At 39.2% G+C, this 27,689-nt stretch overlaps 2 protein-coding genes and 1 non-coding gene across 6 annotated transcripts in view; 1 reads left to right on the top strand and 2 right to left on the bottom strand.

Moving 5' to 3' along the window:
- Window positions 1-11,398, bottom strand: part of ABCE1 (ATP binding cassette subfamily E member 1) — a 29,762-nt gene extending 18,364 nt beyond the window's left edge. The window contains exons 1-4 of the mRNA XM_061142419.1: window positions 11,259-11,398; window positions 5,133-5,266; window positions 2,600-2,685; window positions 166-263 (exon numbers count right to left, since the gene is read on the bottom strand). Of these exons, the coding sequence (XP_060998402.1) occupies window positions 166-263; window positions 2,600-2,685; window positions 5,133-5,235 (287 nt within the window). The 5' untranslated portion in view covers window positions 5,236-5,266; window positions 11,259-11,398. The remainder of the gene's footprint in view (window positions 1-165; window positions 264-2,599; window positions 2,686-5,132; window positions 5,267-11,258) is intronic.
- The window catches only part of ANAPC10 (anaphase promoting complex subunit 10), an 83,365-nt gene continuing 66,383 nt past the window's right edge, over window positions 10,708-27,689 (top strand). For 2 of the 4 annotated variants that reach the window (XM_061142420.1, XM_061142423.1), the window contains exons 1-2: window positions 11,492-11,583; window positions 13,013-13,139. In XM_061142420.1, coding sequence (XP_060998403.1) covers window positions 13,025-13,139 — 115 coding nt within the window. In that variant the 5' untranslated portion in view covers window positions 11,492-11,583; window positions 13,013-13,024. Of the gene's footprint in view, window positions 10,802-11,491; window positions 11,604-13,012; window positions 13,140-27,689 lie in introns of those variants that run through there. The other 2 variants (XM_061142422.1, XM_061142424.1) reach the window with 2 other exon arrangements.
- Window positions 14,712-14,818, bottom strand: LOC133058088 (U6 spliceosomal RNA). Its single transcript, XR_009693212.1, has one exon. It is a non-coding gene; the product is annotated as a U6 spliceosomal RNA (small nuclear RNA).

Raw genomic sequence — 27,689 nt, 5'->3', positions numbered from 1 at the left:
ACATATACAATGCTATTCTGCACGATGTTATAATATTATATTTTGCTTTAGTGGATGCAAAAGTTATTACCACTTTTTTTTTCCCATTTTTGTATTTCTCTGAAAATTTCAAATGTATTTTACTCTTGACTGAAGTAAAGAAGAATGTTGACTTGGGAAATATACCTGTGAAGTTTGAAGGCATTGGCACAATATCGGTGTGTTGTTTCTTTTTCCAAGTTGCTTGGTAAGTTGACAATTGATAAGGCGCCAAAGGGGCATTTCTGTTATTTAAAATAAAGAATTAAGTTTCTGTTAATTTTTAGAAATATATGCATGACTAAAATGAATAGATTAAGAAGTTTTTATAATTAATTTTCCAAATGTGGGAGTTTCACACAGATGTTAAGTACTGTTTCACTTCCTTTCCTTAAAAAAGTTGTTACTTGAAGGCAAGAATTGTATCTAATAAATCTGTATTCCCCTTAGTAACTGGCAAAATGCTGGAGATTTAATCTGTTTAACACTTAGTGAAAAACCTTACAGACCTGGAGACAGATTTTTGCATTAAAAAAAAATATTATTAGATAAAAGAAGGTTAAGAGCAAGATAAAACTTGATTATCTGGCATAGCTCAGCCAGTCTGCAATGCTGGAGACCTGGGTTCAATTCCTGGGTTGGGAAGTTCCCCTGGAGAAGGAAATGGCAACCCACTCTGGTATTCTTGCCTGGAGAATCCCATGGACAGAGGAGCCAGGTAGGCTACAGCTCATGGGATCGCAAGAGTCGGACACACTTGGTGCTGTCTTTCTTTCTATTGAATGTACAATTTCATATACAGTCAATGAGAAATGTCTTCCCTTTATTTCCTTCTTCCTGCCTTCTGTATGCTTCCTTTTCAACTTTGTAAAGTCCTTTAAGGTCATGATTTGTACATTTTTTGGTCTATTTATGTATGTCTCAACAACAGCTAGCGTAGTATCTGCACAGAGCAAGGACCATTGTGATTTTTAACCATCCTACATGAAAAAGATGTTCATACTCCAAGTGAGTAAATTCACATAAAAAGAAAAACATTTATTCATAGAAAAACTTATTCAAATGGTGACTGTCAATCAGATAAATGCCCAAGGAACAAGAATGGTAAAAATTGGAAGGTGATTTAAGAGTGGTAATGTGGCTAGAAAAACTCCTCAGAAGTACAGATAAAACCAAAAGGGTACAAGCAAAATGTATAAATGCAGATTAGAAATCTGTTTGATAGAACTGTTCAATGAGCTTAGGGAACTAATTCAAAAGTCTATATACAAAGATTTCAGCAAATTCCCATTTTCTAAGTTAAAAGAACACAGAAGTTTAAAAAACAAAACTCTTACTTTCAAGCAAAATAATCAACCTCTAACAAAAAGTATAATTCCTTACACAAGATTTTTTTTTTTTACAAATGGAGTCACTGCCATTTACAGAATTCTCTATTATTCCATCAATGTACATAAAATGCTTATAGGCTGCAAGTAATTTAAACTTCTCTTAATCTTCAAAGAAAAAAAATCTATGTTGTTCACATACATGCTGCATTACAAATATTCTAAGTGTTCAGGGAGTATACACTACCCTGCTCCCCAAAGAGATTAATTACATCACTATCTTTTCTGCCATGGAGTACATACCCAAATTCTGGAATCTCAATATTCTATAGTAGCCCAAGAAAGAAAATAAAATCAAATATAGTGTTCAAAATAAGATTTCTAGCACCCACAACATTGGCAGGCAAAAAATACTTGCTGGAAGAAATGTCTCCTGCTTATACTATCAAAAGAAGAAAAAACGCTTTCAGATATCAAGCTTGGTACTTTTGGATACTTAACTGAAAATTCAGAAACCAATTTAAAATATACTTGAGCCTAATTAGAAAAAATAATAGGTGGTAGCCATATTCCAGGAAAGGTCCTTTCTAAAATATATTATGTGCAAATAAAAAATAACAAATTTAAGAACTTTATACTCTGGCTCCTAAATATCTTTTAAGAACCAAAGTTGGAAATCCATCACTCTTAGAAAAAAGTCCTAATCAAACTATTCAATATAATAAAAACTGAAGCATTTTGAAAAATTACACTGTTGGGGTAAATTCAACAATAAAAGAATACAGCAAAAGCAGCACTTCAGGATTAGGTTAAACTAAGAAAAGTTTTTGGCCGTGTTCATTTTTATTTAAAAGTGTGAATTGAAAATTGAACAGACGTGAAAAAAATAATATATAATATGACTCATTTTTTGTCTTTATATTCCCAAAAAGTTCTGGTAAAGATTTGGAGAATGTTCTTCTCATAGGAGGGTGAAAAAGAGAAATTAATTTTGGTTGGAAATGGCTTTACAAAATTACATACAGCAATGATAACTTTTATTATTATTTTTTTTAAAGGATAACATTTAAATGGGGTGGCTTAATTAATTGAAACTGCAATACTATTACTGATATAAGAAAATCATTTTTCTAAATTTGTATTCTTTTTTCACTGTTTCATACTTGGCTCTTTAAAACAGTTATAATGTATTCAGAATTTTTAGACTTCATTTTTAGGTTACAATTTAATACAATAAATAAAATACCACTTACTTTAATACAAATACCACAGCCAATACAAAGAGTTTCAGAAATCCAGGCTATTTTGCTCTGAGGGGTAACCTCTATGCATAATTTTCCTGCAAAGGAAAAGACAGAATTAAGTCATTTCTTCTGATAGTCTAGTTTTCTGACAACACTGTTATTTCAGCAATTCTGGTTCCAAATTTCCATACAGAATCAAATTTTCAACGATCACGAAAAGAAATACATTTGAGATAACATCTTAAATCAGTGCTTTATATGGACAGACTGCTGAACTTATTTACTTATATGAAGACAGAAGTGACTAATATGCTTATTTTAATTTACTACAAGAAGATGCTGGTTAAAGTATTTGTTGTCATTGATTGGGTCACTAAGTCATGTCCAACTTTTTGTGACCCCATGGACTGTAGCCCTCCAGGCTCCATCCATGGAATTTTCCAGGCAAGAATACTGGAGTGGATTGCCATTTGTTTTTTTTGTTTTTTTAATATTTACTTATTTTTTATTTGGCTGCACTGGATCTTAGCTGTGACATGTGGGATCTAGTTCCTTGACCAGGGTTCAAACCATGGCTCCCTGCATTGAGAGCATACACTGGACCACCAGGGAAGTCCCAGGGGTTGCTATTTCTGATCCTAAAAGTTGACTAACCTGAATAGTTAATCCACAAAATATGCCTTCACAATGGTAATGTACACCCAACAGGAGACTGAAATACATTAGCTAGATCAGGAAAGCTGCCCAAAGACATGCATCTAACCCACAGACTAAATTAAATTTAGCATTAAGAATACCAATAATCACATTTCTGAATAGCACAGTAGACTGTAAGACATGACATCTAAAGTTTCTTTTAAGATTTAGTGAGTTTATTTCTCACTAGTATATTTAAAGTAACAATTATTTAGCATAGCCTTTACAGACTACCATTTCTGAATTTTTGAGAATTTATTTAACCTTGAAAATGTAGCAAAAGCTCATCAACAGTCATTCATATTAAGCTGTTTTCAAAAAGATTATCAAACACAAACATCGTGGTAGTTCTTTCTTCATGACTTAAAGTAACTATAGGATTTTGTAGAACTGTAAGACTCTCACTAATTTGAACACTGGTTTGATTTTACAGTCAATGAACTTAAACAATACATGAACCGTGAACTTCCAGATGTTCAAATTGGTTTTAGAAAAGGCAGAGGAACCAGAGATCAAATTGCCAACATCCATTGGATCATTGAGAAGGCAAGAGTTCCAGAAAAACACCTATTTCTGCTTTATTGACTATGCCAAAGCCTTTGACTGTATGGATCACAATAAATTGTGGAAAATTCTATGGGAACACCAGACCACCTGACCTGCCTCTTGAGGAACCTGTATGCAGGTCAGGAAGCAACAGTTAGAACTGGACATGGAACAAGACTGGTTCCAAACAGGAAAAGGAGTACGTCAAGGCTGTATACTGTCACCCTGCTCATTTAACTCATATGCAGAGTACATCATGAGAAACGCTGGGCTGGATGAAGCACAAGCTGGAATCGAGATTGCCAGGACCTCAGATATGCAGATGACACCACCCTTACGGCAGAAAGTGAAGGAGAACTAAAGAGCCTCTTGATGAAAGCGAAAGAGGAGAGTGAAAAGGTTGACTTAAAGCTCAACATTCAGAAAACTAAGATCACGGCAAGAGGTCCCATCATTTCATGGCAAACAGATGGGGAAACAGTGGAAAACAGTGGCAGACTTTATTTTTTTGGCCTCCAAAGTCACTGAAGATGGTGATTGCAGCCATGAAATTAATAGATGCTTACTCCTTGGAATGAAAGTTATAACAACCTAGACAGCATATTAAAAAGCAGAGACATTACTTTGTCAACAAAGGTCTGTCTAGTCAAGGCTATGGTTTTTCCAGTAGTCACGTACAAATGTGAGAGTTGGACTATAAAGAAAGCTGAGTGCTGAAAAATTGATGCTTCTAAAGTGTGGTGTTGGAGAAGATTCTTGAGAGTCCCTTGGACTGCAAGGAGATCCAACCAGTCCATCCTAAAAGAGATCAGTCCTGGATGTTCACTGGAAGGACTGATGTTGAAGCTGAACTCCAATACTTTGGCCACCTGATGCAAAGGGCTAACTCATCTGAAAAGACCTTGATGCTGGAAGATTGAAGGCAGGAGGAGAAGAGGATGACAGAGGATGAGATGGTTGGATGGCATCACCAACTCAATGGACATGAACTTGGGTAAACTCCGGGAGCTGGTGATGGACAGGGAGGCCTGGTGTGCTGTGTGCAGTTCATGGGGTCGCAAAGAGTTGGACACGACTGAGTGACTGAACTGAACTTAAACAGTATCATTTAGTCACAAAGTATTAAAAGAAATTTAGAATAAAATCTGGTCTTATTATTACATTTTAAAAAAACCAACAGGGGTGAAAAGTGTACACCAAAGTCTAGAGAACAGTGAAGATAATGTTAAAAGATATTTAAAAGATAATTCTTAATTTTAAAACTTTCTCTTTTCCTTAAATGATCCACAGAACAGCTTACCCATTCGAACCACAGGGCAACTCTTCTTGCACTCCTGCCGACATTTCTTAGGCTTACATTTGTCATGGTTGACAATAGCAATTCTTGTTAATTTATCTGCCATGATTCTAAGGAAGTAAGAATATCCAGTTCCTCTGTTAAAGAAAAGATTAATAAAATTATGGCATAGTCAATGCAGTTTATTAAGAGAAGTAAGTCACAGGCATAAATAGTTCGAGCGGAGGAGATATCACTATTTCAGATATTAATATAATACCTGGAACTAATTAAAAAAAAAAAAACTAGTGAAAGCAATAAAATAACTTGTCATGGCTGGAAAAACAAAATTTTACTTATATACCATTAATCAGAAAATTTATATGAAGAAGGAAAAAAAATAGTACTTTCAACATGTGATGAAACTCAAAATTACCACTGAAAGACACAAAAGACCTGACCAAATAGAATGGTATGCTGTCTCAGTTTTCACAAAAGAGAAGCCAATATCATAGTTTTCAATCTTCCCTGAATTTATATATTTAATTCAATCTCAAAGGGAAAAAACTGAATCAGACAAATCAAATCTAAAGCTCTTATGCAAAAAGTAGTAATAGCGAGGAAAATGGGAAAAGAGTAAGGGGTCAGGGAAACCTATACTTGACATATGGAAAAAAAAGTTGATATAAGGCCTAAGTAATTAATGCTGATACCTGTGGATGAATACAAACCAATAAAATAGAACAGAAAGACTTGACATGAAACATACATATGATAACGATGTTTACTTCTCCCTCAAACTAATCATCACTTCATATCTTATCTATTTGACTATGACACTACTGATGGAAATGGCAATTATTAAGGGTTTAACCATTATGTTGGTCAACTGGAAAAAAAAGTAAAAACTGCTTTCCCTGGGAACTGAATATATAGTAAAGATGAATTTTATGTTAACTGCACTGATATGAAAAGGAGACCAGGGACTCCCCTGGAGGCCCAGAGGTTAGGATTTTGCCTTCCAATGTAAGGGGGTGAGGGTTGATCCTTGGTTGGAGAGGTAAGATTCCACATGCCTTGCAGCCAAAAAACCAAAACATAAGACAGAAGCAATACTGTAACAAATTCAATTAAGACTTTAAAAATGATCCGCACACACAAAAGAGAGACCAAGTAACCAAGTAACTATACGTATATAATTTTGGAGCTTTACGTATATAGTATTTGGTGCTTTTAAAGCACCATAAATTACAGAGGTGAGGTCAAAGTTAACTTAATCTTCTATATACTGGGCTTAGTGATAGACATTAATGTTCTTAGAATGTGATCAAAGTAATTCCAACAAGTGCCTTACTACTCCAGTTTATTCCAAAATGTAATGAAAGAACCTCGAGCCAAAAGATTACCGATCAACAAAGACATTCTCTTGGCTTTTTCTATCATGACTATGAACCACCATCCAGATATTTCTTGACCGAAAGCTTCCTCTTGTATTACTCTCCAGTCTTTCTCACATCCCTTCAATATCATTAGGCTTGGAGGGAACAAAGAGATGTTGCTCTTACTGCTGCTTCCAGACAATTATTATCTCTCCCTTCTCATTAAAAACATCAAGCTTTTGCTTCTTAGGTCATCCATCTGCTTTAGTTATTTCCAACCATTTCAGTCCCTCCCATCCTTTGAAGACTCCAGCCCTTAGCTAATGTTCACTCTTTAACAACTCTTGTCATAATACTTGGTGATTTCACTATGTTCATAGATGATCCTTCTATTAATAGCCTGTCATCTCAGTTTATTAACCACTTTTCTCTAGTGAGCTTGTCTTTTACCCTACCCTAGCCCTTCTTCCCTTGGCCAAAGCCTTTACCTTGTCATTTTGCATAACTGCATTTTTCTATAACCGACCTTTCAAATACCCCATTCTCCAACCACCATTTCTATTTTTTCACTTCACCACTCACACACAACAATCCAACAACCCTTTGAACTCCCTTCATTCCTCAGACCTGTAACTGTCTCTAGATTCTATCAAATTTCCACTGTCCTTCATCCCTTTGTATCTTTGATGTCTTCTGTACCCACCTAAAATTGTCAGTCACTTACACCCTTATCTGTAATTCTGGTTAAATTCAACTCCTCACCTGCACACAGATGGCAAGAGAAAAAATAAAGCCATGCTGACTAGTATCACCTCAAGTGAACCTTTATGCCAATTAGCCACCACACTATATGTATTTCCATAGCTAAGTCCCTTTGCAAACTAAAAGATATCCACCCACCAAGAAGAAGGTTACAATAATTCTTTTTCCTGTCTTTAACATCGTCAATTATTCAGTCTTCCCACCAGCTTATCCCCAGAATCCGAACCCTTCATTGTCTGCCCCAACCTCCTCCACTGCTTCATTTCCCCACTTTTTCAGGCAGGGGCTGTGTAAAAGCACGAGCTGGAATCAAGACTGCCAAGAGAAATATCAATAACCTCAGATGTAAGAGTTGCCTACAGTCAGTGTTTCACATTTCTCTAGGTGTTTTCTCTGGAATCCATTGCAGACATTAGGGTCCATCATTCCATGAAAACAGCTTGTCAGGTCATCTGTTTTTTACATGGCTAAAGCAAATGGTTGCCAGGATTTGCTTCAGGGTCTTAGGATTTTCTGCTCCCTTTGCGGTAATGCTGCTCCCACTAGTGAGTCACACGGCCCACTCCTTCAAGTCTTTAATGTTTATTCTCAGTGAGTCTTCTCTAGCTATAAAACTGCCTTGTTTTATTCTTCTTAGCTCTTTCTACCACATTACATAGTATATATTTCATACACATGTATGTATACGGTATATATAGGGTTTCCCTCATAGCTCAGTTGGCAAAGAAACTGCCTGCAATGCAGGAGACCTCGGATTGATTCCTGGATCGGGAAGATTCGCTGGAGAAGGGATAGGCTACCCTCTCCGGTATTCTTGGGCTTCCCTTGTGGCTTGGCTGGTAAAGATTCCCTGCAATGCAGAAGACCTGGGTTAGATCCATCCACTGGAAAAGGGAAAGGCTACCCACCCCAGTATTCTGGCCTAGAGAATTCCCCTTGTATAGACCATGGGGTCGCAAAGAGTCTGACACAACAATTTACTGTGTGTGTATATGCATTTATGTATTCTCTCTCTCTACATACAGGCAATATTTTTCCCTCTCCAACTACAAAGTACTCCATCATGAGTGTAGGAATTTTTGTTTGTTCATTCCAGTGGCTGGACCAGTGTCTACCACATAGTAGGAATGCAAACATTTCTATTGAATGAAATGAGAAAATGAATTTAAATATAGTAAAAAATTTTCCTACAGGTTATTACAACTTCAGGAGTCTTTGCAAGTTACCATTATAGTGACAATTAAACAGTAAAGTATATTATTTTTAAAAATCACCCAAAATGAGACAAACATTGTATGTAACAGAGTTACACTAATGGATAGGTTCACTTTACCTCTTTATAACCTTTAGAAACTCATCTAAAGATCAGCATAAGAAAATAAGTGATTTACGAATTGCTACCAAAAAAGCTATCACTCTAGAAGAGACAATTCCCAAGAGACTGAAGATTCTTCAGCTATTAAAAATAATAAAACTAGAGATCATACAAATTATGGTGAATGAGCATGATTAATTCCCCTGCAGAGGATAAATCTCCATTGATTTATCAATGAAACTGTTTACAATAAGGTTTATTTCTGCCAAACTACTAAATTGTTTCAACTGCTGTTTCAAACCATTTAAAAAACCAAATGACTGTAGAGATGATTTTTATCAAATAAAACATACTAGAGATGGTTACGGAGAAGGCAATGGCAACCCACTCCAGTACTCTTGCCTGGAAAATCCCATGGATGGAGGAGCCTGGTGGGCTGCCGTCTATGGGGTCTCGCAGAGTTGTACACGACTGAAGTGAATTAGCAGCAGCAGCGGCAGCAGAGATGGTTAATAATCTGATTTATATTTTAAAATGATAAATTATGATGCAGTTAAGAAAAATGAATACAGATTCTTTGTAGAACTGTTAATTAAGAGAGCAAACTGTAGACACTATTGTTAATTAAATTTCTATGTAAGTTTCAAGAATTGGGAAGAATGATCCCCTCCTTTCTTTTTCAGTGAGAAAGATACAGTACAGGAAAGCTTGGAGGGGAAGACTGTAGTTACAGACGCCCTGAAACAGGGATCTGAAGCTATCTCAAATCTGAAAACTGGTGAAAACACGTACTTAAACAATGACCTCTATCATCCTTCCAGCTGAGAGGAAAAAAGGAAGTGAGACATTTATAGAAAGCATTTGTAGTCTAATGAAAGAAACAGTCAGTCCTGTCCCACTCTTTGCAACCCCATGGACTGTAGCCTACTAGGCTCCTCTGTCCACGGGATTTCCCAGAAAAGAATACTGGAGTGGGTTGCCATTTCCTTCTTCAGGGGATCTTCCCGACCCTGGGATTGAATCAGCTGCTTTACCGTCTGAGCCACCAGGGAAGCAAAGTCTTAACCACTGGACCACCAAGGAATTCAGTTGGTAAAGGATCCGCCTGCAATGCAGGAAACCGTGGTTTGATTCCTGGGTTGGGAAGATCCTCTGGAGAAGGGAAAAAGCTACTCACTCCAGTAATCTAGCCTCAAGAAGCAGTCCATGGGGTCGCAAAGAGTCGGACAGGACCGAGCGACTTTTCACTTTGTAGTCTAAAGCCAAAATTATTTTAACACCCTGTGAAAGCATTTGAAAATGAATTATGCTTATGTCATGTGAAATATTCTAAAATTCTATGCTATTGCATGTTCTTACAGTTATAAAACGTGTAAGTTGGGAGTGGTGCACAACCCTGATTTCAGAGTCTTAAACTGAAGACAATTAGAAAGGACACTAAATTAATACCACTTTCTCCTTGCCCCATACCAGCAATTATATTAAATATTCTTCCTAAAAAAATTCTTTTATAGGGGAGAACAGGCTTTTAACTAAAACAAAAACAAACAACACTTTTTGGTTCAGATAGGACAAGTGTGTGTTAGTCGCTCAGTCGTGCCGGACTGCAGCTCACCAGTCTCCTCTGTCCATGAGATTTTCCAGGCAATGATACTGGAGTGGGTAGCCAAAGACAAGAGCCCCTGGTTAATACTGACAAAAACGAAGCATTATCGTCAAGTAGTTGACATAGAATGAATATTCTCTGAACCAGGGACAGAAGTACTGAGGACTACAAAACAGATGCTACTGTCATAAATGTAGTTAGCAGTTCTGTGGAAGAGAAAGCACCTCTCCCCCCAATAAAACCAAAAACAGTGTTTTGATAGTTATTTCTCTCTCTTACCGATTTTACCGTAAAAAATGAGAAAACGCGCTTAAGTAGTTTATGGGATGTGGGAATTGACTTTAGCCGTCGCGCCCACGATGCACGAACCACTGAAGGGGAAATAAAGGTACTTTCAGTGAAGACACAGAACCTGATCTCCAGGGTTTTAAGATACAATAAGAGGGAAATCGGAGCAATCACCAAGTGTCATAAAAACTCTCGCGAAATGCAAAACGCGTTCAACTGGGAGATTATTTGAGATCACCATGGTGACAGCAGAGTACAAACTGCTGTGAGGTAAATCCAGTGACATCTGGCCATCGTTTCTATAAAGACTGGGAGTGGACGAGGAGGATCCGACTTCTTGGCGGTAAGATGCCGTGACTCATTCCACAATCCCCAAACAGCGAAGAAAAGGCTTCCACCTGTGCCAGAAGAGCCGGGGCAGTAGGGGACGCTCTAAGTTATAAAGGCAGGTTTCATAGATTCAGTGTTAGGGGAGGCGCGGGGTCAAGGCGGGGAGTGGAGGCGGCGGGGACTGGACCACCGAGAGAATGGCACCTATATCCATTTCTGTGTCCCCTGACGGGGGTGGCGGGCCACAGCGGCCGAGAGTCGGGTCAGCCAGAGGCAAAGCGTTAGGCGCCCCCAGCGCTCGGCGGCACCCGCGCTCCGGCGGTTCCAGCTGTCTCGTCCAAACCGGCTGCCACGCGCCGCTGCCGCCGCCACCTGAGGCCTAACCAAAGGCTCGCGGAGAATGTCCCCACGGTGTTTAGACCGTGGCAAACTGCAGCTAAAGGCCAAACCCCTCCAGGCTATTCACGTACCTGGAGAAACAGATTCCCCTTGCGGAGGGGAACGCAGAGATCAAGTCAGCGCTTGGTTTTCACTTCTCAGCCACACAGCGTGTTCCTTGCGGCCACCGGCCAAAATGGCGGTGCCCAGCCGCCGCCTCACGCATGCCACAAGGACGTAATGCGCGTGCGCGCCAGGGCGCGCTAGGCGGAGCTGTGGAAAGAGGTGGGGAGAGGCGGCTGGGACTAACGTCATTGCACTGCGACCTCAGTGACGTCTCTGGGGAAGCTAGGCGGGCCTGGGAAGCCGAGTGGGAGTGGCGCGGAGCTGCGGCGGATCCCGAAAAGCTGAGTGGCGGTAAGCAGAGTCCGCGAGCTGTAAGTGCGTGGGCTTTCCCGGACGGAGAGAGTGGTTCTAGCTTAAGCGAACACCTTCTCTTCTCCATTGTCAGCCTTCTTTTACGCCATTTCCTCAAGGCCGGTGGGTCAGAAATGGATCCTTAGAGGTTGCCCATTCTAGTACTTCTGGCAGAGGTGTCCAGCAGAACCGACAGAGTCTGCACCAGACACTGCTCGCGGTGGCATTCTCTCCTTGTCCTTAGCTCCTGAACAAAATGACCAGGAACCCATTCTCCTTCGAGCTTCGTGTTTTTTCCACTTGTGGCGTCCAGTACCAAGTTCGGCAGTTGAATTTTGCTCCAAAATAGAGATGGGCCTTTGGGGGGCACAGTTTGACATTTTTGGACATTTGAAGATGTGACCGTAGGTTTAATTGCCTCATCTTAGATCTTACTTAACTTGCAGGTGGCAGTACTTTAGTTTATTATTGAACCTATCCATTCATCCATGTACTCATTCAGAAAACTGCTAATGGGTCATTTAAGCCTCAGTCCTTTCCAGTCTGTAGTTCAGTGTCTGGTATTATTTAAAGAGTGTCGAGTGTGAAGAGTTAGAGAACAACAGATCTGACAGGAGGTGGATATCAAGGAGACACTATACAGACCTTCTGGGCCAGGTTCATAATAGCATGTATGTATAACGATGTTTAGTAGTTGTAACTGCATTGCTGAAGCAATTTTACATGTTGTTCACTATCCAAGAGGTGTTTTTTTTTTTAATCACACTTGGACACACTTAGCAAGATTAACTAACAAAAGATGTGAAAGATGAAGTAGACGTCTGGTTTAGAATAGGCCGGTTACTCACTTCTAGACATTAAAGGCATTCTTCTGACTTTATGTTCTATAGTAACAGCACATGTAATTGGAATTTTTGACAATTAATGAAGAGATGTGATTTTTCTCTGCATCACTTAATGGATTATTTAAGATACAGACCAATATTTACATATTCCTGGATTAATATTTCAGTCTGACTTTTTTAGGTAAAAAACTTCATTTGAATTGGAATTTTTGCTCATAGAGGTATAGAACTGCATAGCATTATACAGTTATACATCAACCCCTTTGGCAGGAAAGGGGAAAGCCCAGACCCCTCAAAAGTATAGACTAGTTGAAGGCGAACCTTGAGCTGACATCCTGATCCTATGGCCTTTTGACTACTATATTCTGCTGCTTTGCACAACTTGTAAGTCATAATATGTTACACTGTGGAAACCAAACTGAATTCTCAAGTGTTTTAAATTGCAGTGGTTATGTCAACTGCTCTTGAAAATAGATGGTTACTATCCAGGTTACATTAGTGATACCCTGGCTGTTAAACTTTTAACATTTGTAGAAAGATGCTCAGGTCCTGGTGTAATGTGAATATTCTTTTTTTCTACATAGAATATTTTAAAAATGACCACACCAAACAAGACACCTCCTGGTGCTGACCCTAAGCAGTTGGAAAGGACTGGAACAGTACGGGAAATTGGGTCACAGGCTGTTTGGTCACTCTCATCTTGCAAACCAGGTAAAACAAAACAAAAAGAAACTGTGTTAACTAATGAAAGTTTCCTTGTACACTGGACTGACTTTAATATTCGTTTTGTTCAGGTGTGTGTGTGTATGTGAGTCACTCAGTTGTGTTTGACTCTTGGTGACCCTTAGCTCGCCAGACTTCTCTGTCCATGGAATTCTCCAGGCAAGAATAGTGGAGTGGATTGCTATCCCCTTCTCCAGAGCATCTTCCTAATCCAGGAATTGAACCCAAGTCAACCGCATTAAATGTAGATTCTTTACCATCTTAGCCACCAGGGAAGCCCTTTGTTCAGAGGCTTTATTTATGTATTTTTTTACATGAGCTAAACACTTTAATTAAAATTCAGAGATTGTCAGAATGGATAAAAATCATTTCAACTATATGTTGATTACAGGAGATACAGTTTAATGTAAGGAAACCAATAGATAAAACTAAAATCAAAGGAAAAGTCATTTCCTACAAACAGAAGTGTAAGATAGGTGGTACAGATTTTTAATATCGAATAAAGTAGACATCAAGCAAACAAATTAACAGAGATAAAGAGGAACACTTGATAAAAAGATCAGTTCATTAAGAATATAAAACAATCATAAATGTGTACATATTCAATAATTTCAAAATACGTGAAATAGAGAAATGGAAATATCAGCAATTATCATTAGAGATTTTCTTTTCTCAGTAGTTGATAGAATACTTGTTAAATTTGGGACAGATAAAGATGGGAACAACACCTTGACCTAACACTGTCAGAATACTACGTGCAACATATGCAGAAGGCATGTTCATTCCTGGTGCGTGTAGGACTTCCACCAAAATACACTATTTGCTAGGACATACATTTCAAGATTGAAATATTACTTGCTATGTTCTCCAACCATGATTAGAGAAAAATAGCAGTTATTTAATACACTCATAGTACATAATAAGACAGCGTGCTCAGTTGCTTCAGTCAAGTCCAAATCTTTTTGACCCCATGGCCCATAGCCTGCCAAGCTTCTCTGTCCATGGCATTTTCCCAGCAAGAATACTGGGAGTGGGGTGCCATTTCCTCCTCCAGGGGATCTTCCTGACCCAGGATTGAACCAGCATTTCCTGCATCTCCTGCATTGCAGGAATTTTAAAATCTAATTGGATTTTCATTTGTTATATATCTCTTTGTAATTGCTTTACTAGTATCCACTTCAGTTTAACTGCACATGTTATAAGGTCTCTTTATCCTCCCCTCTTTTTGCTATGATTCAGTTATTTGGTTAGCATTTTTTTGACCATTTCTCTGGATGGGATAAATGAATGATACATTTTTTGAGTGATTATATATCCCCAAATAAATTTATTGTACTCTTGGTTGGGATAGAATTCTCTTTTTTTTTTCCCCAATGTGATAAAGTACATTTTTTTTTTTTTTTCTATTTTGAGAAAGGTCACTTCAGACTTTCACTAGGATGAAGTTGGATTAATTCTTCCCATTTAATGTGTAGTATTCAAGCTAAAACTCACATCACCAGGGACTGAAAATTTCTTTATGGACTTAACACTGCATCCTTTTCCTGGACCTAAAGCAAAATAAATATGTAGTGCTTCACAAATTTGCATGTCATCCTTATACAGGGGCCATGCTAATCTTCTGGCTGTCATTCCAATTTTAGTATATGTGCTGTCAAAGCAAGCACTGGGATAGAATTCTTGAGTGGCAATCCTTTTCTCAAAAAGTTGTGCATGCTAGTTTATCATTTCCTTTTATCGGGTCACAAGTAAGAAGGTGTATATCTGTCTGTCTTACTTGCTAAGTAACTTGTTCGTTCTTTCTTTCTTTCTATTGATTCTTAGAGTTCAAGACTTTTGCCAGGATACATGTGTATCTTTTCTCATCCATATAGCCTGTAATATGATAGGCATTTTCAATCTGTAAACTCAAGCTCAGAGAAAGTTTTTTAGCTTAAGAAATTTAAACAATAATGTTATTGATTCAGTAGTCATTTTTCTCTCAGAAAGCTCTACTATTTACACATTAAGACTCCTGAAACCATCTTCCCAACCCAGCCTCTTCTGTTTCCCCTTAGGATTCTTTTCTCTCTCTTTTTATGAGTAATTTGAGGTATAATTTACTTAAGAAAAGCTCACCCTTTTTGTATGTATAGTTATATGAATTTTAACCAGCACGTCACAAATCAAAGCACCATCACAATTAAATATAGGTCATTCATCGTGTAAAGACATTTCCTTGTCTCTTTGTGGTCAGTCTTTTGCCCCGTCCCCGACCACTGACAGCTTGATCTGTTTTGTGTCTCTTTGGTTTTTACCTTTCTCAGAATGCTATATAAATGTAACCATATTTTATGTAGCTTTTGAGGTCTTAACTTCTTTCACTTAGTATAGTACATTTGTGATTTTTCCTTTTGGAGTTGGTTCCTTTTTATTGCTGATTACTATTCCACTGTATGGATGTATCCCAGTTTGTTACTTATTCACCAGTTAATGGACCTTTAGGTTTGTGTTAGTCAGCTTCCCAAGTGGTACCAGTGATTCCTGTTTGCTGGTTTTCGTGCCCTTTTGATGACCTCTCCCACATTGTGTCAGGGTGAGTCTCTGGGACCCGGAGAATGTGGCAGACATGATGGTATGTGATTTCTGAGACTAGATCATAAAAGACATCAGGGCTCTGCCACACTCTTGTTTGGATCACATAGTCTAGGGGAGACTAGCTCCCATTTTGTGAGGAAACAAGGGAACCCGTGGAGAGGTTGAGATGGTGAGAAACATGGCCCTCTGACAACAGCCAGTGGCGAACTGGGGCCTCTTGGCAACAGTCATATGATTAAGCCACCTTAGAATGGATCCTCCAGCCACTGGATAACCAAACTGGTCCCAAATTCCTGTCTCATAGAAATTGTGAAATAATGCATGTTTGGTGTTTCAGGGTGCTAAGTTAACTAAGATAAGGTTGTTTCCAATATTTGGTGATTATGGAGGAAGCTACCATAAGCATTTATGTCCAGGTTTTTGTGTAGACATATATTTTTATTTTTCTTGAGTAGATACTTAGGAGTAGAATAGCTGGGTTCATTTATTTTTATTTCTTCTTTCCAGTCTATACCTTTTATTTCCTTCTCTTGTCTTATTGCATTAGCTAAGACTTTGAATATGATGTCACATAGAAGTGGCAAAAAGGATTGTTGTTGTTTAGTTGCAAGTCGTGTCCGACTTTTTTTTTGTAGTCCTATGGACTGTAGCCCCCTAGGCTTCTCTGTCTTTTGGATTTTCCAGGCAAGAATACTGGAGTTGCCATTTCTTTCTCCAAGGGATCTACCTGACCCGGGGATTGAACCTGTGTCTTCTGCATTTAGAGGTGGACCTTTTACCGCTGAGCCACCAGGGAAGCCCCAAATATGGTGTTAGCTGTTGTTTCTTGTGGATATATAAAGTTGAGGAAGTCCACCTAATTTCTGTAGATGTGCTGATAGAGTTTGTTTTGAATGAGTGTTGAATTTGTCAGATGCTTTCTCAACATCTATTAGTATGATAATATGTTTTTTCTCATTTAGCCTGTTGTTTTGATGGATTATATTAATTTTAGAACATTGAACCAACTTTGCATACCTGGATTAAATTCAATTGATTATGGTGAATAATTTTTTATACATACATTCGATTTGCTAATATTTTCTTGAGAATTTTTGCATCTGTGTTCATGAGAGATATTATTCTTTAATTTTCCTTTCTTGTAGTGTCTTTGTCTGGTTTTATTATTACAGTAATGCTACCCTTACGGAATCAGTCAGAAAGTATTCCCTCTGCTTCTTTTTTCTGAAAGAAATTTTGGACACTCGGTATTATTTCTTCCTTAAATGTTTGACAGAAGTCACCAGTGAAACCATTTAGGCCTAGTGATTTCTTTGGAAGGTTATTAATTTTTGATTCAATTTTTATAATAGATATCGGCTTATTCAAATTACCTGTTCCTTGTGTGAGTTTTGCTGGATTGTGTCTTTCAAGGAATTGGTCCATTTTATTTATCAAGTTTGTGGTTGGAGCTCCTTATAATACTCTTTTATTACCCTTTTATCCATGGGATCAACAGTGATGGCCCCTCTTTTGTTTCTTGTATTAGTAATTTATGTCTTCTTTCTTTTTTTCTTGTTTAGCCTGGTTAGAGGTTTATTGATTTTATTGAGCTTTTCAAAGAACCAACTTTGCAGTATTGGTGATTTTTCTCTCTTAATTTCCTGTTTTTATTTCTTTCTCCTGCTTATTTTGAATTTAATTTGCTCCTCTTTTTCTAGTTTTCTAAGGTGAACACTTAAATTATTGATTTTAGAGCTTTCTTTTGTTCTAATATATATATATTTCATGCTATAAACGCAGTAAACTTCAGAAAGCACTGCTTTCTGTTATTGATTTTTAGTTTAATTTTGTTGTGGTCTGGGAGTACAATTTGTATGATTTCTGTTTGCTTGAATCTTTTTATGTGTGTTTTATAGCCCAAAATGTGGTCCATTTTGGTTAATGTTACACATAAACTTGAGAATAACCATGTATTCTGCTGTCATTGGATGAAATAATCTATAAATTTCAAATTAATATAGCTGATTGATGGTGCTGGTTCAGTTCAATCATACATTGACTGATTTTCTGCCTGATGGATAAAGGCTTAAGATTCAGAGGCTAAAATTCCTTTAAGGTCCTTGTTTTTGTCTCCCTTGTTATCTTTCAATTTCTCTGCTGCTACTACTGCTAAGTCACTTCAGTCATGTCCAACTCTGCGTGACCGCATAGATGGCAGCCCACCAGGCTCCCCCGTCCCTGGGATTCTCCAGGTAAGAACACTGGAGTGGGTTGCCATTTCCTTCTCCAATGCATGAAAGTGAAAAATTAAAGTGAAGTTGCTCAGTTGTGTCTGACTCTTAGCGACCCCATGGACTGCAGCCTACCAGGCTCCTCCGTCCATGGGATTTTCCAGGCAAGAGTACTGGAGTGGGGTGCCATTGCCCTTTCTAGAGACTCCTTAAATGGCATCTAAGCTTGCAGGTCTTTGAATTTAGCCTACTGATACTATATTGGAGTCCTGTTGATATGGTGTTGTTATGGGGAGAATGGAAGTGTTCTGTAATCCTATGCATTAGATCTCAGTCTTTTAGTGGGCCTGTGTCCATGCCTGTGATCTTCACAGGTGCTTCTCCCCTTTTCTTACCCTACTTAGGTGAGACGAGGCTAGAGCAGGGTGTAGTCAGGTGTTTTCCTTTGCCTGTGTCAGCTGTGCTGTACTGTGTTTAGTTGCTCAGTTGTGTCTGACTCTTTGCGACCCCATGGACTGCAGCTCTCCAGGCTCCTCTGTCCATGGGATTCTCCAGGCAAGAATACTGGAGTAGGGTGCCATGCCGTCTTCCAGGGGATCTTCCCAACCCAGGGATCAAACCCAGGTTTCCTGCGTTGCAGGCGAATTCTTCACTGTCTGAGCTGCCAGGGAAGCCCCCTGTGTCAGGCTGTGGTGAAAAAAGAACAGCAACAAAAAAAACATACCGGTTAGGCTCTGTTAAAACATTTTTCCTTTAATTCAGGCCTTTCTTATGGGAAGGAGAATGCTTTTGGTGTGATTCACAATGATCACCTTCCTCCTCTATCTGCAGGAGTCACTGGAGAATTTTCTCTGATCTTTACCATAAAGAGAAACTGATGGGGCTCCTAGAGGTAAAATTCCTGAAGATGTGGAGTGCTCTCTAAGGCTGGGCATCCAGGTGTTCTTACGCTCTCCAGCTAGTCTGTACTCAGTCTCCAGCAGTTAGCCAATTGGTAATTACTCTTAAGTTTTCCCTGTTGTTGAGTTTCCTACCAGTTGCTAACTCCAGTGGTAGTTTCTGCTCCTGGTAAGATGTGAGTCTCTGTTTTCTGTTTCTTCAGTTTTCTGAGTGGTGGTTTGCCTTGTGGCCTCTGTTGGACCTAAATAATTATTGGTTTTCAGTTCAGTTCAGTCCAGTCACTCAGTTGTGTCCGACTCTTTGCGACCCCATGGACTGCAGCACGCCAGGCCTCCTGTACATCGCCAACTCCCGGAGTCCACCTAAACCCATGTCCATTGAGTCTGTGATGCCATCCGACTATCTCATCCTCTGTTGTCCCCTTCTCCTCCTGCCTTCAATCTTTCCCAGCATCAGGGTCTTTTCAAATGAGTCAGCTCTTTGCATCAGGTGGCCAAAGTATTGGAGTTTCAGCTTCAGCATCAGTCCTTCCAATGAATATTCAGGACTGTTTTCCTTTGGGATAGACTAGTTTGATCTTCTTGTAGTCCAAGGGACTCTCAAGAGTCTTCTCCAACACCATAGTTCAAAAGCATCAATTCTTCAGTGCTCAGCTTTCTTCACAGTCCAACTCTCACATCCATACACGACTACTGGAAAAACCATAGCTTTGACTAGACGGACCTCTGTCGGCAAAATAGTGTCTCTGCTTTTTAGTATGCTGTCTAGGTTGGTCATAGCTTTTCTTCCAAGGAGCAAGCATCTTTTAATTTCATGGCTGCAGTCACCATCTGCGGTGATTTTGGAGGCCCTCCCCCCCAAATAATTTCTTACTGTTTCCATTGTTCCCCCATCTATTTGCCATGAAGTGATCCAACCATTTGCCATGATCTTAGCTTTTTGAATGTTGAATTTTTTGAATGTTCAGTTAATCCAGCTTTTTTATTTTTGTTGTTGTGAGTGAGAATAACATTGTCCGTGCTCTTTACAAGTCAGGCTCTTCAATAAATGCTGGAGAGGGTGTGGAGAAAAGGGAACCCTCTTACACTGTTGGTGGGAATGCAAACTAGTACAGCCACTTTGGAGAACAGTGTGGAGATTCCTTAAAAAACTGGAAATAGAACTGCCATATGACCCAGCAATCCCACTCCTGGGCATACACACCGAGGAAACCAGATCTGAAAGAGACACGTGTACCCCAATGTTCATCTCAGCACTGTTTATAATAGCCAGGACATGGAAGCAACCTAGATGCCCATCAGCAGACGAATGGATAAGGAAGCTGTGGTACATATACACCATGGAATATTACTCAGCCATTAAAAAGAATCCATTTGAATCAGTTCTAATGAGATGGATGAAACTGGAGCCCATTATACAGAGTGAAGTGAGCCAGAAAGATAAAGACCAATACAGTATACCAATGCATATATATGGAATTTAGAAAGATGGTAACGATAACCCTATATGCAAAACAGAAAAAGAGACACAGATGAACAGAACAGACTTTTAGACTCTGTGGGAGAAGGCGAGGGTGGGATGTTCTGAGAGAACAGCATTGAAACAAGTATACTATCAAGGATGAAACAGATCAGCAGCCCAGGTTGGATGCATGAGACAAGTGCTCAGGGCTGGTACACTGGGAAGACCCAGAGGGATGGGATGGAGAGGGAGGCGGGAGGGGGGATCGAGATGGGGAACACATGTAAATCCATGGCTGATTCATGTCAATGTATGGCAAAAACCACTACAATATTGTAAAGTAATTAGCCTCCAACTAATAAAAATAAGTGAAAAAAAAAAAAAAAGAAAAAAAAACAAATCAGGCTCTTTTTCCTTTTCCTTTTAAATTCTGTGTCTCTTTTTATTTGAAGTGGATTTAATATAGACGGTTTTTTTAAAAATCCAGCCTGACATTCTTTGTCTTATAACTGAGAGTGTTTAGATTATTTACACCTAATATACCTATTGGTGAAATTAGATTTAAAACTACTGTCTTGAAATTGGGGGATTTGTCCATTTTTTCCCCTCCTTTTTAACCTGATTTTGGATAAATTCAGTATTTTTTGTGACTCTCTTATCTTTCAACTGACCCATAAGTTGTACCTCCTTTTTGAAATTTTTTGAGGGACTGCCCTAGGATTTCACTGTATATCTTTGTCACAGTTTACCTTGAAGTAATATACTACTGCTATAGATAAGGCATACAAATCCTTTAACAATGTACTTCCAATTTCTTTCTCCTATCCTTTATGCTATTTTGACATACATTTTATTTTTTGCATATTTAAAACCTTCAGGATACCTTGATGCTATTTTCCTTTTAAAAGATCAATTATGTTTTGGAGTGATTTAAAAACAAAACCTTTTATGTTTAACTTTTTCAATTTTTGGAACTTTTTCTTTCTTTGAATAGATCCAGGTTTCTGTCTGATATCATATTCTTCCTGCCTGAAGAACTCTCTTTATAGTTTTTATATTGCAGGTCTGCTAGCAGTGTTTGGTTGAAAACATTTTCATTTTGCTTTTTATTACTGTGGTATATTTTCCTTGCATGAAATTTTAGGTTAGCATCTCTATGTCTTAGAGATATTCTGTCTCTGGATTATGTAGTTTCTAAAGAAAAGTCTGCTCTAGTCAATGTGGCTTTTTTCCCCCACCTTCTTTTAAGATTTTATCTTTAATATTTAACAGTAAAGATATGAAGTGTGTGAGTGTGTGTGGGTGGGTGTGTGTGTGTGTGTTTAATCCTGCTTGACATTCATTTAGATTCTTGGATCTCCTGGTTTGATGTCCTGCATTATTTTGAAAATTCACTGCCATTATTTCTTGTAGTTTTTCTTTTGCCCCATCCTCATCTTTCTGGGAATCTAATTATACATATGCTTTTGTTGTTGTTCAGTTACTCAGTTGTATACAGCTGTTTACAACCCCATGGACTGCAGCTCACCAGGCTTCACTGTCCTTCACTATCTCCCGCAGTTAGCTCAGACTCATGTCCATTGAGTCGATGATGCCATCCAACCATCTTATCTTCTGTCACCCCCTTCTTCTTCTGCCCTCAAATCTTTCCCAGCATCAGGGTCTTTTTCAGTGAGTTGACTTTTTGCATCAGGTGGCCAAAGTGTTGGAGCCTCACCAACAGTCCTTCCAATAAATATTCAGAGTTGACTTCCTTTAGGATTGACTAGTTTGATCTCCTTACTGTCCAAGGGACTCTCAAGAGTCTTCTCCAGCCCAACAGTTTGAAAACATCAACTTTTTGGTGCTCAGCCTTCTTTATGGTCCAACTCTCACATCCATACATGACTTCTGGAAAAACCATAGCTTTGATTAGACAGTACTTTTGTCGGCAAAGTGATGTCTCTAGTTTTTAAGACACTGTCTAGGTTTATCATAGCTTTCCTTACAAGGAGCAATCATCTTTTAATTTCATGGCTGCAGTCACCGTCCACAGTGATTTTGGAGCCAAGAAAATAAAGTCTATCACTGATTCCATTGTTTCCCCATCTGTTTCCCCATCTGATGGGACTGGATGCCATGATCTTAGTTTTTTTGAATGTTGAGTTCTAAAGCAGCAGAGCGTGTAATTTTGTTAAACCATTTGGTATTTGTCCCTTTGCTTTAGGTGCTCTATTCCCCCCCCCACCCCTTTTTTTCTTCTTAGTGTTTTGCTTTGCGTTTTTTAATTGGTCTAGCTTCAAGTCTACTACTTCTTTCTTTGATTTTATTGAATCTACTAGTGATTCTAAGGAATCGTTCATCTCTGCTATGTTTTTTGTTTATAGCTTTTTCATTTGACTCTTGAAGGAGTCTTTCCTATGTTGAAATTCCCTGTTTCTTTATTTCATCTACCCTTTCCCCTAAATTCTTTAACATTAATCATAGCTATTTAAAGTCCCCGTTTGTTAATTTAAACATCTGGTTCATCTGAGGCTATTTCTGGTGATTGCTTTATCTTTTGATAGTATTTGTTTCTCCTGTTTGTTTGTGTCTTTTCTCTTAAATGTGCTGTGCTAAGTCATGTCCAGCTTCAGTTGTGTCTGACTCTTTGTGACCCGGTGGACTGTAGCCCGCCAGGCTCCTCTCTCCATGGGATTCTCCAGGCAAGAATACTGGAGTGGGTTGCTGTGCCCTTCTCCAGGGTATCTTCCTGACCCAGGGATTGAACGCTCATCTCTCAAGTGTCCTATATTGGCAGGCGGGTTCTTTACTGCTAGCACCACCTGGGAAGTCTGTCGTAAATGCTTACTGAATGCTAAACTGTGGAAAATTCTGAAAGAGATGGGAATACCAGACCATCTGACCTGCTTCTTGAGAAATCTGTATGCAGGTCAGGAAGTAACAGTTAGAACTGGACATGGAACGACAGACTGGTTCCAAATAGGAAAAGGAGTACGTCAAGGCTGTATATTGTCACCCTGCTTATTTAACTTATGTGCAGAGTACATCATGAGAAGCACTGTGCTGGATGAAGCACAGTCTGGAATCAGGATTGTGGGGAGAAATGTCAATAACCTCAGATATGCAGATGACACCACCCTTATGGCAGAAAGTGAAGAGCTAAAGAGCCTCTTGATGAAAGTGAAAGAGCAGAGTGAAAAAGTTGGCTTAAAGCTCAACATTCAGAAAACTAAGATCATGGCTACTGGTCCCATCACTTCATGGCAAATAGATGGGGAGACAGTGGAAACAGCGACAGATTATTGTTTTGGGGCTCCAAAATCACTGCAGATGGTGACTGCAGCCATGAAATTAAAAGACGCTTACTCCTTGGAAGGAAAGTTATGACCTACCTAGACAGCATATTAAAAAGCAGAGACATCACTTTGTCATCAAAGGTCGATCTAGTCAAGGCTATGGTTTTTCCAGTAGTCATGTATGGATGTGAGAGTTGGACTGTAAAGAAAGCTGAGCACCGAAGAATTAATGCTTTTGAAGTGTGGTATTGGAGAAGACTCTCGAGAGTTACTTGGACTGCAAGGAGATCCAACCAGTCCACCCTATAGGAGATCAATCCTGAGTATTCATTGGAAGGACTAATGCTAAAGCTGAAACTCCAGTACTTTGGCTACCTGATGTGAAAAGCTGACTCATTTGAAAAGACCCTGATGCTGGGTAAGATTGAGGGCAGAAGGAGAAGGGGATGACAGAGGATGAGATGGTTGGATGGCATCACCGACTCAATGGACATGAGTTTGGGTAGACTCTGGGAGTTGGTGATGGACAGGGAGGCCTGGCGTGCTGCAGTTCATGGGGTCATAAAGAGTCAGACACAACTGAGTGACTGAACTGAACTGAAACATTAGTAGATATTGAAAAAAATGGTATTTACACTCTGAGATGATTACCTCTTTTTTACTGTCAGACTTTTATAGTGGAAGTTGAGTAAGGAATTGACCTGGTTTTTAGATTGTTTTTATTTTTGGTTTGTTTTGTTATGGTTACCTTCAGTATCATAGGCTTCAGATTCCTCTAAAGATTCCAGTGTTTGTGGCAGGGGCAGCTGTGCCAGACGAGTTTTCTTAGTGTTCCTCCTCCATAATCATTTTCAGTTATCTTTCTATCCCTGGGCTGCAAGGGTGTCTCTCTGCATGCTCTTGCCCTGCCTCCACCAGTAAAATGTGATGCTTGTTACTCAGTGCAGAGGCTCAGAGGCAGGACTTCCCTGTTTTCTCATCCAGCTTCAATCCTAGATAGCTTGTATGTGCCTGGTCTCCAGGGTGGGACCTTCTCAGAGTTTTGGTGTCTCCTACTTATGATAGCGAAACTCTGGTCTTTGTGGCTCAGCTGGTAAAGAATCTGCCTGCAACGTGGGACACCTGGATTTGATCCCTGGGTTGGGAAGATGCCCTGGAGAAGGGAAAGGCTACCCACTCCAGTATTCTGGCCTGGAGAATTCCATGGGCTGTATAGTCCATGGGGTCGCAAAGAGTCGGACACGACTGAGTGACTTTCACTTCACTTTCACCTATGATAGTGAAACTCTGATGTTTCCTAGGGGAGAGTTTTCTGTCCTGTCCCAGAGGAAGGAGTGTTTCCTGCTCCTTTTCCAGTGTAGAGGGTTTTTTCCTTATAGTTCTCTCCCAGCAAGCCTGGATCTGTGTCTGTGTGCTGGAGTCAGCAGGTTTGATTCTGTTCCCTTAGCAGCTTAAGTTCTTTTTCTGTAGGAGAGAAGGCTTTGAGGGGAGGATGGGTTTTTGCTTTTCCTGCAGTGGCAGTCAGTCCCCTCTTGCATGCTTGTACCACTGACTTTCCAATTTCCTGTTCTCCCCACAAAGTGTCCTCTTATGTGCACAGAAAAGAATCTAAGAGTCAGTGTGAATTCACCTTGTGTTTGAGACTCCCAGGGCTGCTATTCTTTTATGATAGCCCACACTTAGCCTTTAGCAGTTTGTTAAAGTTCTACCTGATTCCTTTTTATGTGTGTATTGGGTTGCTCTTTCTTCCTCCCATGCTCTACCACAGTTGGGACTGGCTGTCCATCCTTTCTCTCCCTACCTGCAAACTGATCCTTCTTGGGTTTCAGGGTATTTGGTTGCTGCATAGTTTTAAGGGCTCATGTCTGCAATAAAAATTATGAGATTTTGGTTTATCTAGCCATTTTTTGTTGTTTGAGTAAGGGTGGTACCTTTTGCCAGCTTCTAGACTGCTTCAGAAGTTTCTAATATTCTTTATAACACCAAATGTTTCTGAATTTTGCTCAGATTGAGTATCTCCTGTTGCTTTACTTAGTAGCGTAATTCAACTGGTGCCATGCTAATCTCAGTAACAGGGTAGGAGTCAGTGCCAGTTCACATTGTTTTCTGCTGTGGGGCTTGGCAGAGCGCAACATGTAGAAGTCTTTGGTTCCCTGAAGATGCCCCGCTGTCTGGCATCTTGGGGCTGCAGGGCAGAACAGTAGCTGACGCTGCCGGGAGAATGGTGGGGTCACTTAAGAACGTGTTGGGTGGGAGAGTCAGGAAATTCATCAGTGCACTATCATGTGTTTTATTTCTGTAGTTTTTAGCTCTGGGTTCGTCAGTGAAATATAATTGTGATTATTGTTTCACATGTTATGAATGACTGAATACTCTTTATTAATGAGAAACAGCTTGAGAAAGTTGTTTAACTCTTACTTTGGTTCTTTATAGTAAGATATTTTTCAGTTTAAGTCAACAGACAGTTGCCAAAATCTCTAACACTGTTAGAGATTAAAAAATAAAAAAGACCTTGTTGTCAAGGAGTTCACAGTCTAGTGGAGAAAGTAATAATTAGTCATTATTATACAGTGTAGTCATGTATAATTGTTAGAGTGAGGTTCTGTTCTGAGTACTTTGCCTGTATAAAATAAACAACTATCTCAGTAAAGTCTCTAAAAGTCATATGAAATATTACTTACTGTTATTTTTTTAATCGTTTTCTAAATCAGGAAACTAGAGCCCAGAAAAGTTAAGTAACCTGGCGAATATCACCTGGTAAGTGGGGATGCTGGGATTCAAGGCAGTTGGTCTGTACTAGGTCGTAATGCTCTCCACTAAGGATGGGCTCAGTGCAGTGGTGGCCAGAGGAGAGGCCAGGAGGACCGCCTTGGAGAATCAGGGACGTGTTTATGGAGGTGATTCATATCTGGTGTGAGGGGTAAGGTAGAATGTCACTGAGGAAGGACCTAAAGGCAAGAGGAACAGTCTGTGCAAAGATATACAGCCTAGCTACTATGAAAACATGGAGCTTTCAAAGAATTGTGAATAGTCAGTGAGACTAGAACAGAGCAAAGTAGCATAGGTGGAACTAGTTAGGAGGAGACGTGATCATAGGGGACTTTAAAACATATTGTATATATAGTATGTGCCCCTGAACAGTTTTACCACAATAGCAGTTTTCACATTTGAGAATTGTGGAGGATGGCCTGAAGTGAGGCAAGATTTGAGGTAAAGAACTGAGTTAAGAGACATGCAGTAATTCAGGAGAGCACTGATATAAGGGAGAATTTTAATAAACTTCCAAAATGTTAGTATCAGTCTTTGGGAGATACAGATTTACCTCACTGCTATCGCATGGTTGGTGGTAGACGGCTTTGCAAAATTGTCATTTTCTTCTTTGGAAATACTCAGTATTTCACTCAGGTGATAGTTGAAATGGATTTAGTAGATTCAGCTTAATACATATCAGAAAATTATGTTTTTTAAAAAATTTATTTATTTTAATTGGAGGGTAATTACAGTATTGTGGTGGTTTTTGCCATACATTAACATGAATCAGCCACGAGAAAATTATGTTTTAATTAGTGTAAATTATTGTGGTTTTAATCAGAAAGAACTATATAGGATAGTTTTCCATTATTGGGAATGACTGGATAATTTAGAATTCTGGGTAAATTTAATTTTTGATTAATCAGATGTTAATAAGAAACACTTGGTTTCAAATTGTATATGACTTTTGACAATATTTTTAAGTTGTCTTTTTTTCTTGTCACATTAAGTATGGCATTGTTCAGTCGTTCAGTCATGTCCGACTTTTTGCGACCCCGTGGACTACAGCCTGCCAGGCTTCCCTATCCTTCACCATCTCCCAGAGCTTGCTCAAACTCATGTCATGCATTGAGTCAGTGATGCCATCCAATTATCTTGTCTTCTGTTATCCCCTTCTCCTCCTGCCTTTAGTCTTTCCCAGCATCAGGGTCTTTTCTAATGAGTCAGCTCTTCACATCAGGTGGCTGAAGTATTGAAGTTTTAGCTTCAGCATCAGTCCTTCCAATGAATATTCAGAGTTGATTTCCTTTAACATTGACTGGTTTGATCTCTTTGCAGTCCAGGGGACCCTCAAGAGT

This window comes from Dama dama, chromosome 5, assembly GCF_033118175.1.
Source record: "Dama dama isolate Ldn47 chromosome 5, ASM3311817v1, whole genome shotgun sequence".
Classification (NCBI taxonomy): domain Eukaryota; kingdom Metazoa; phylum Chordata; class Mammalia; order Artiodactyla; family Cervidae; genus Dama; species Dama dama.
This window is presented reverse-complemented; position numbering and strand designations above follow the sequence as displayed.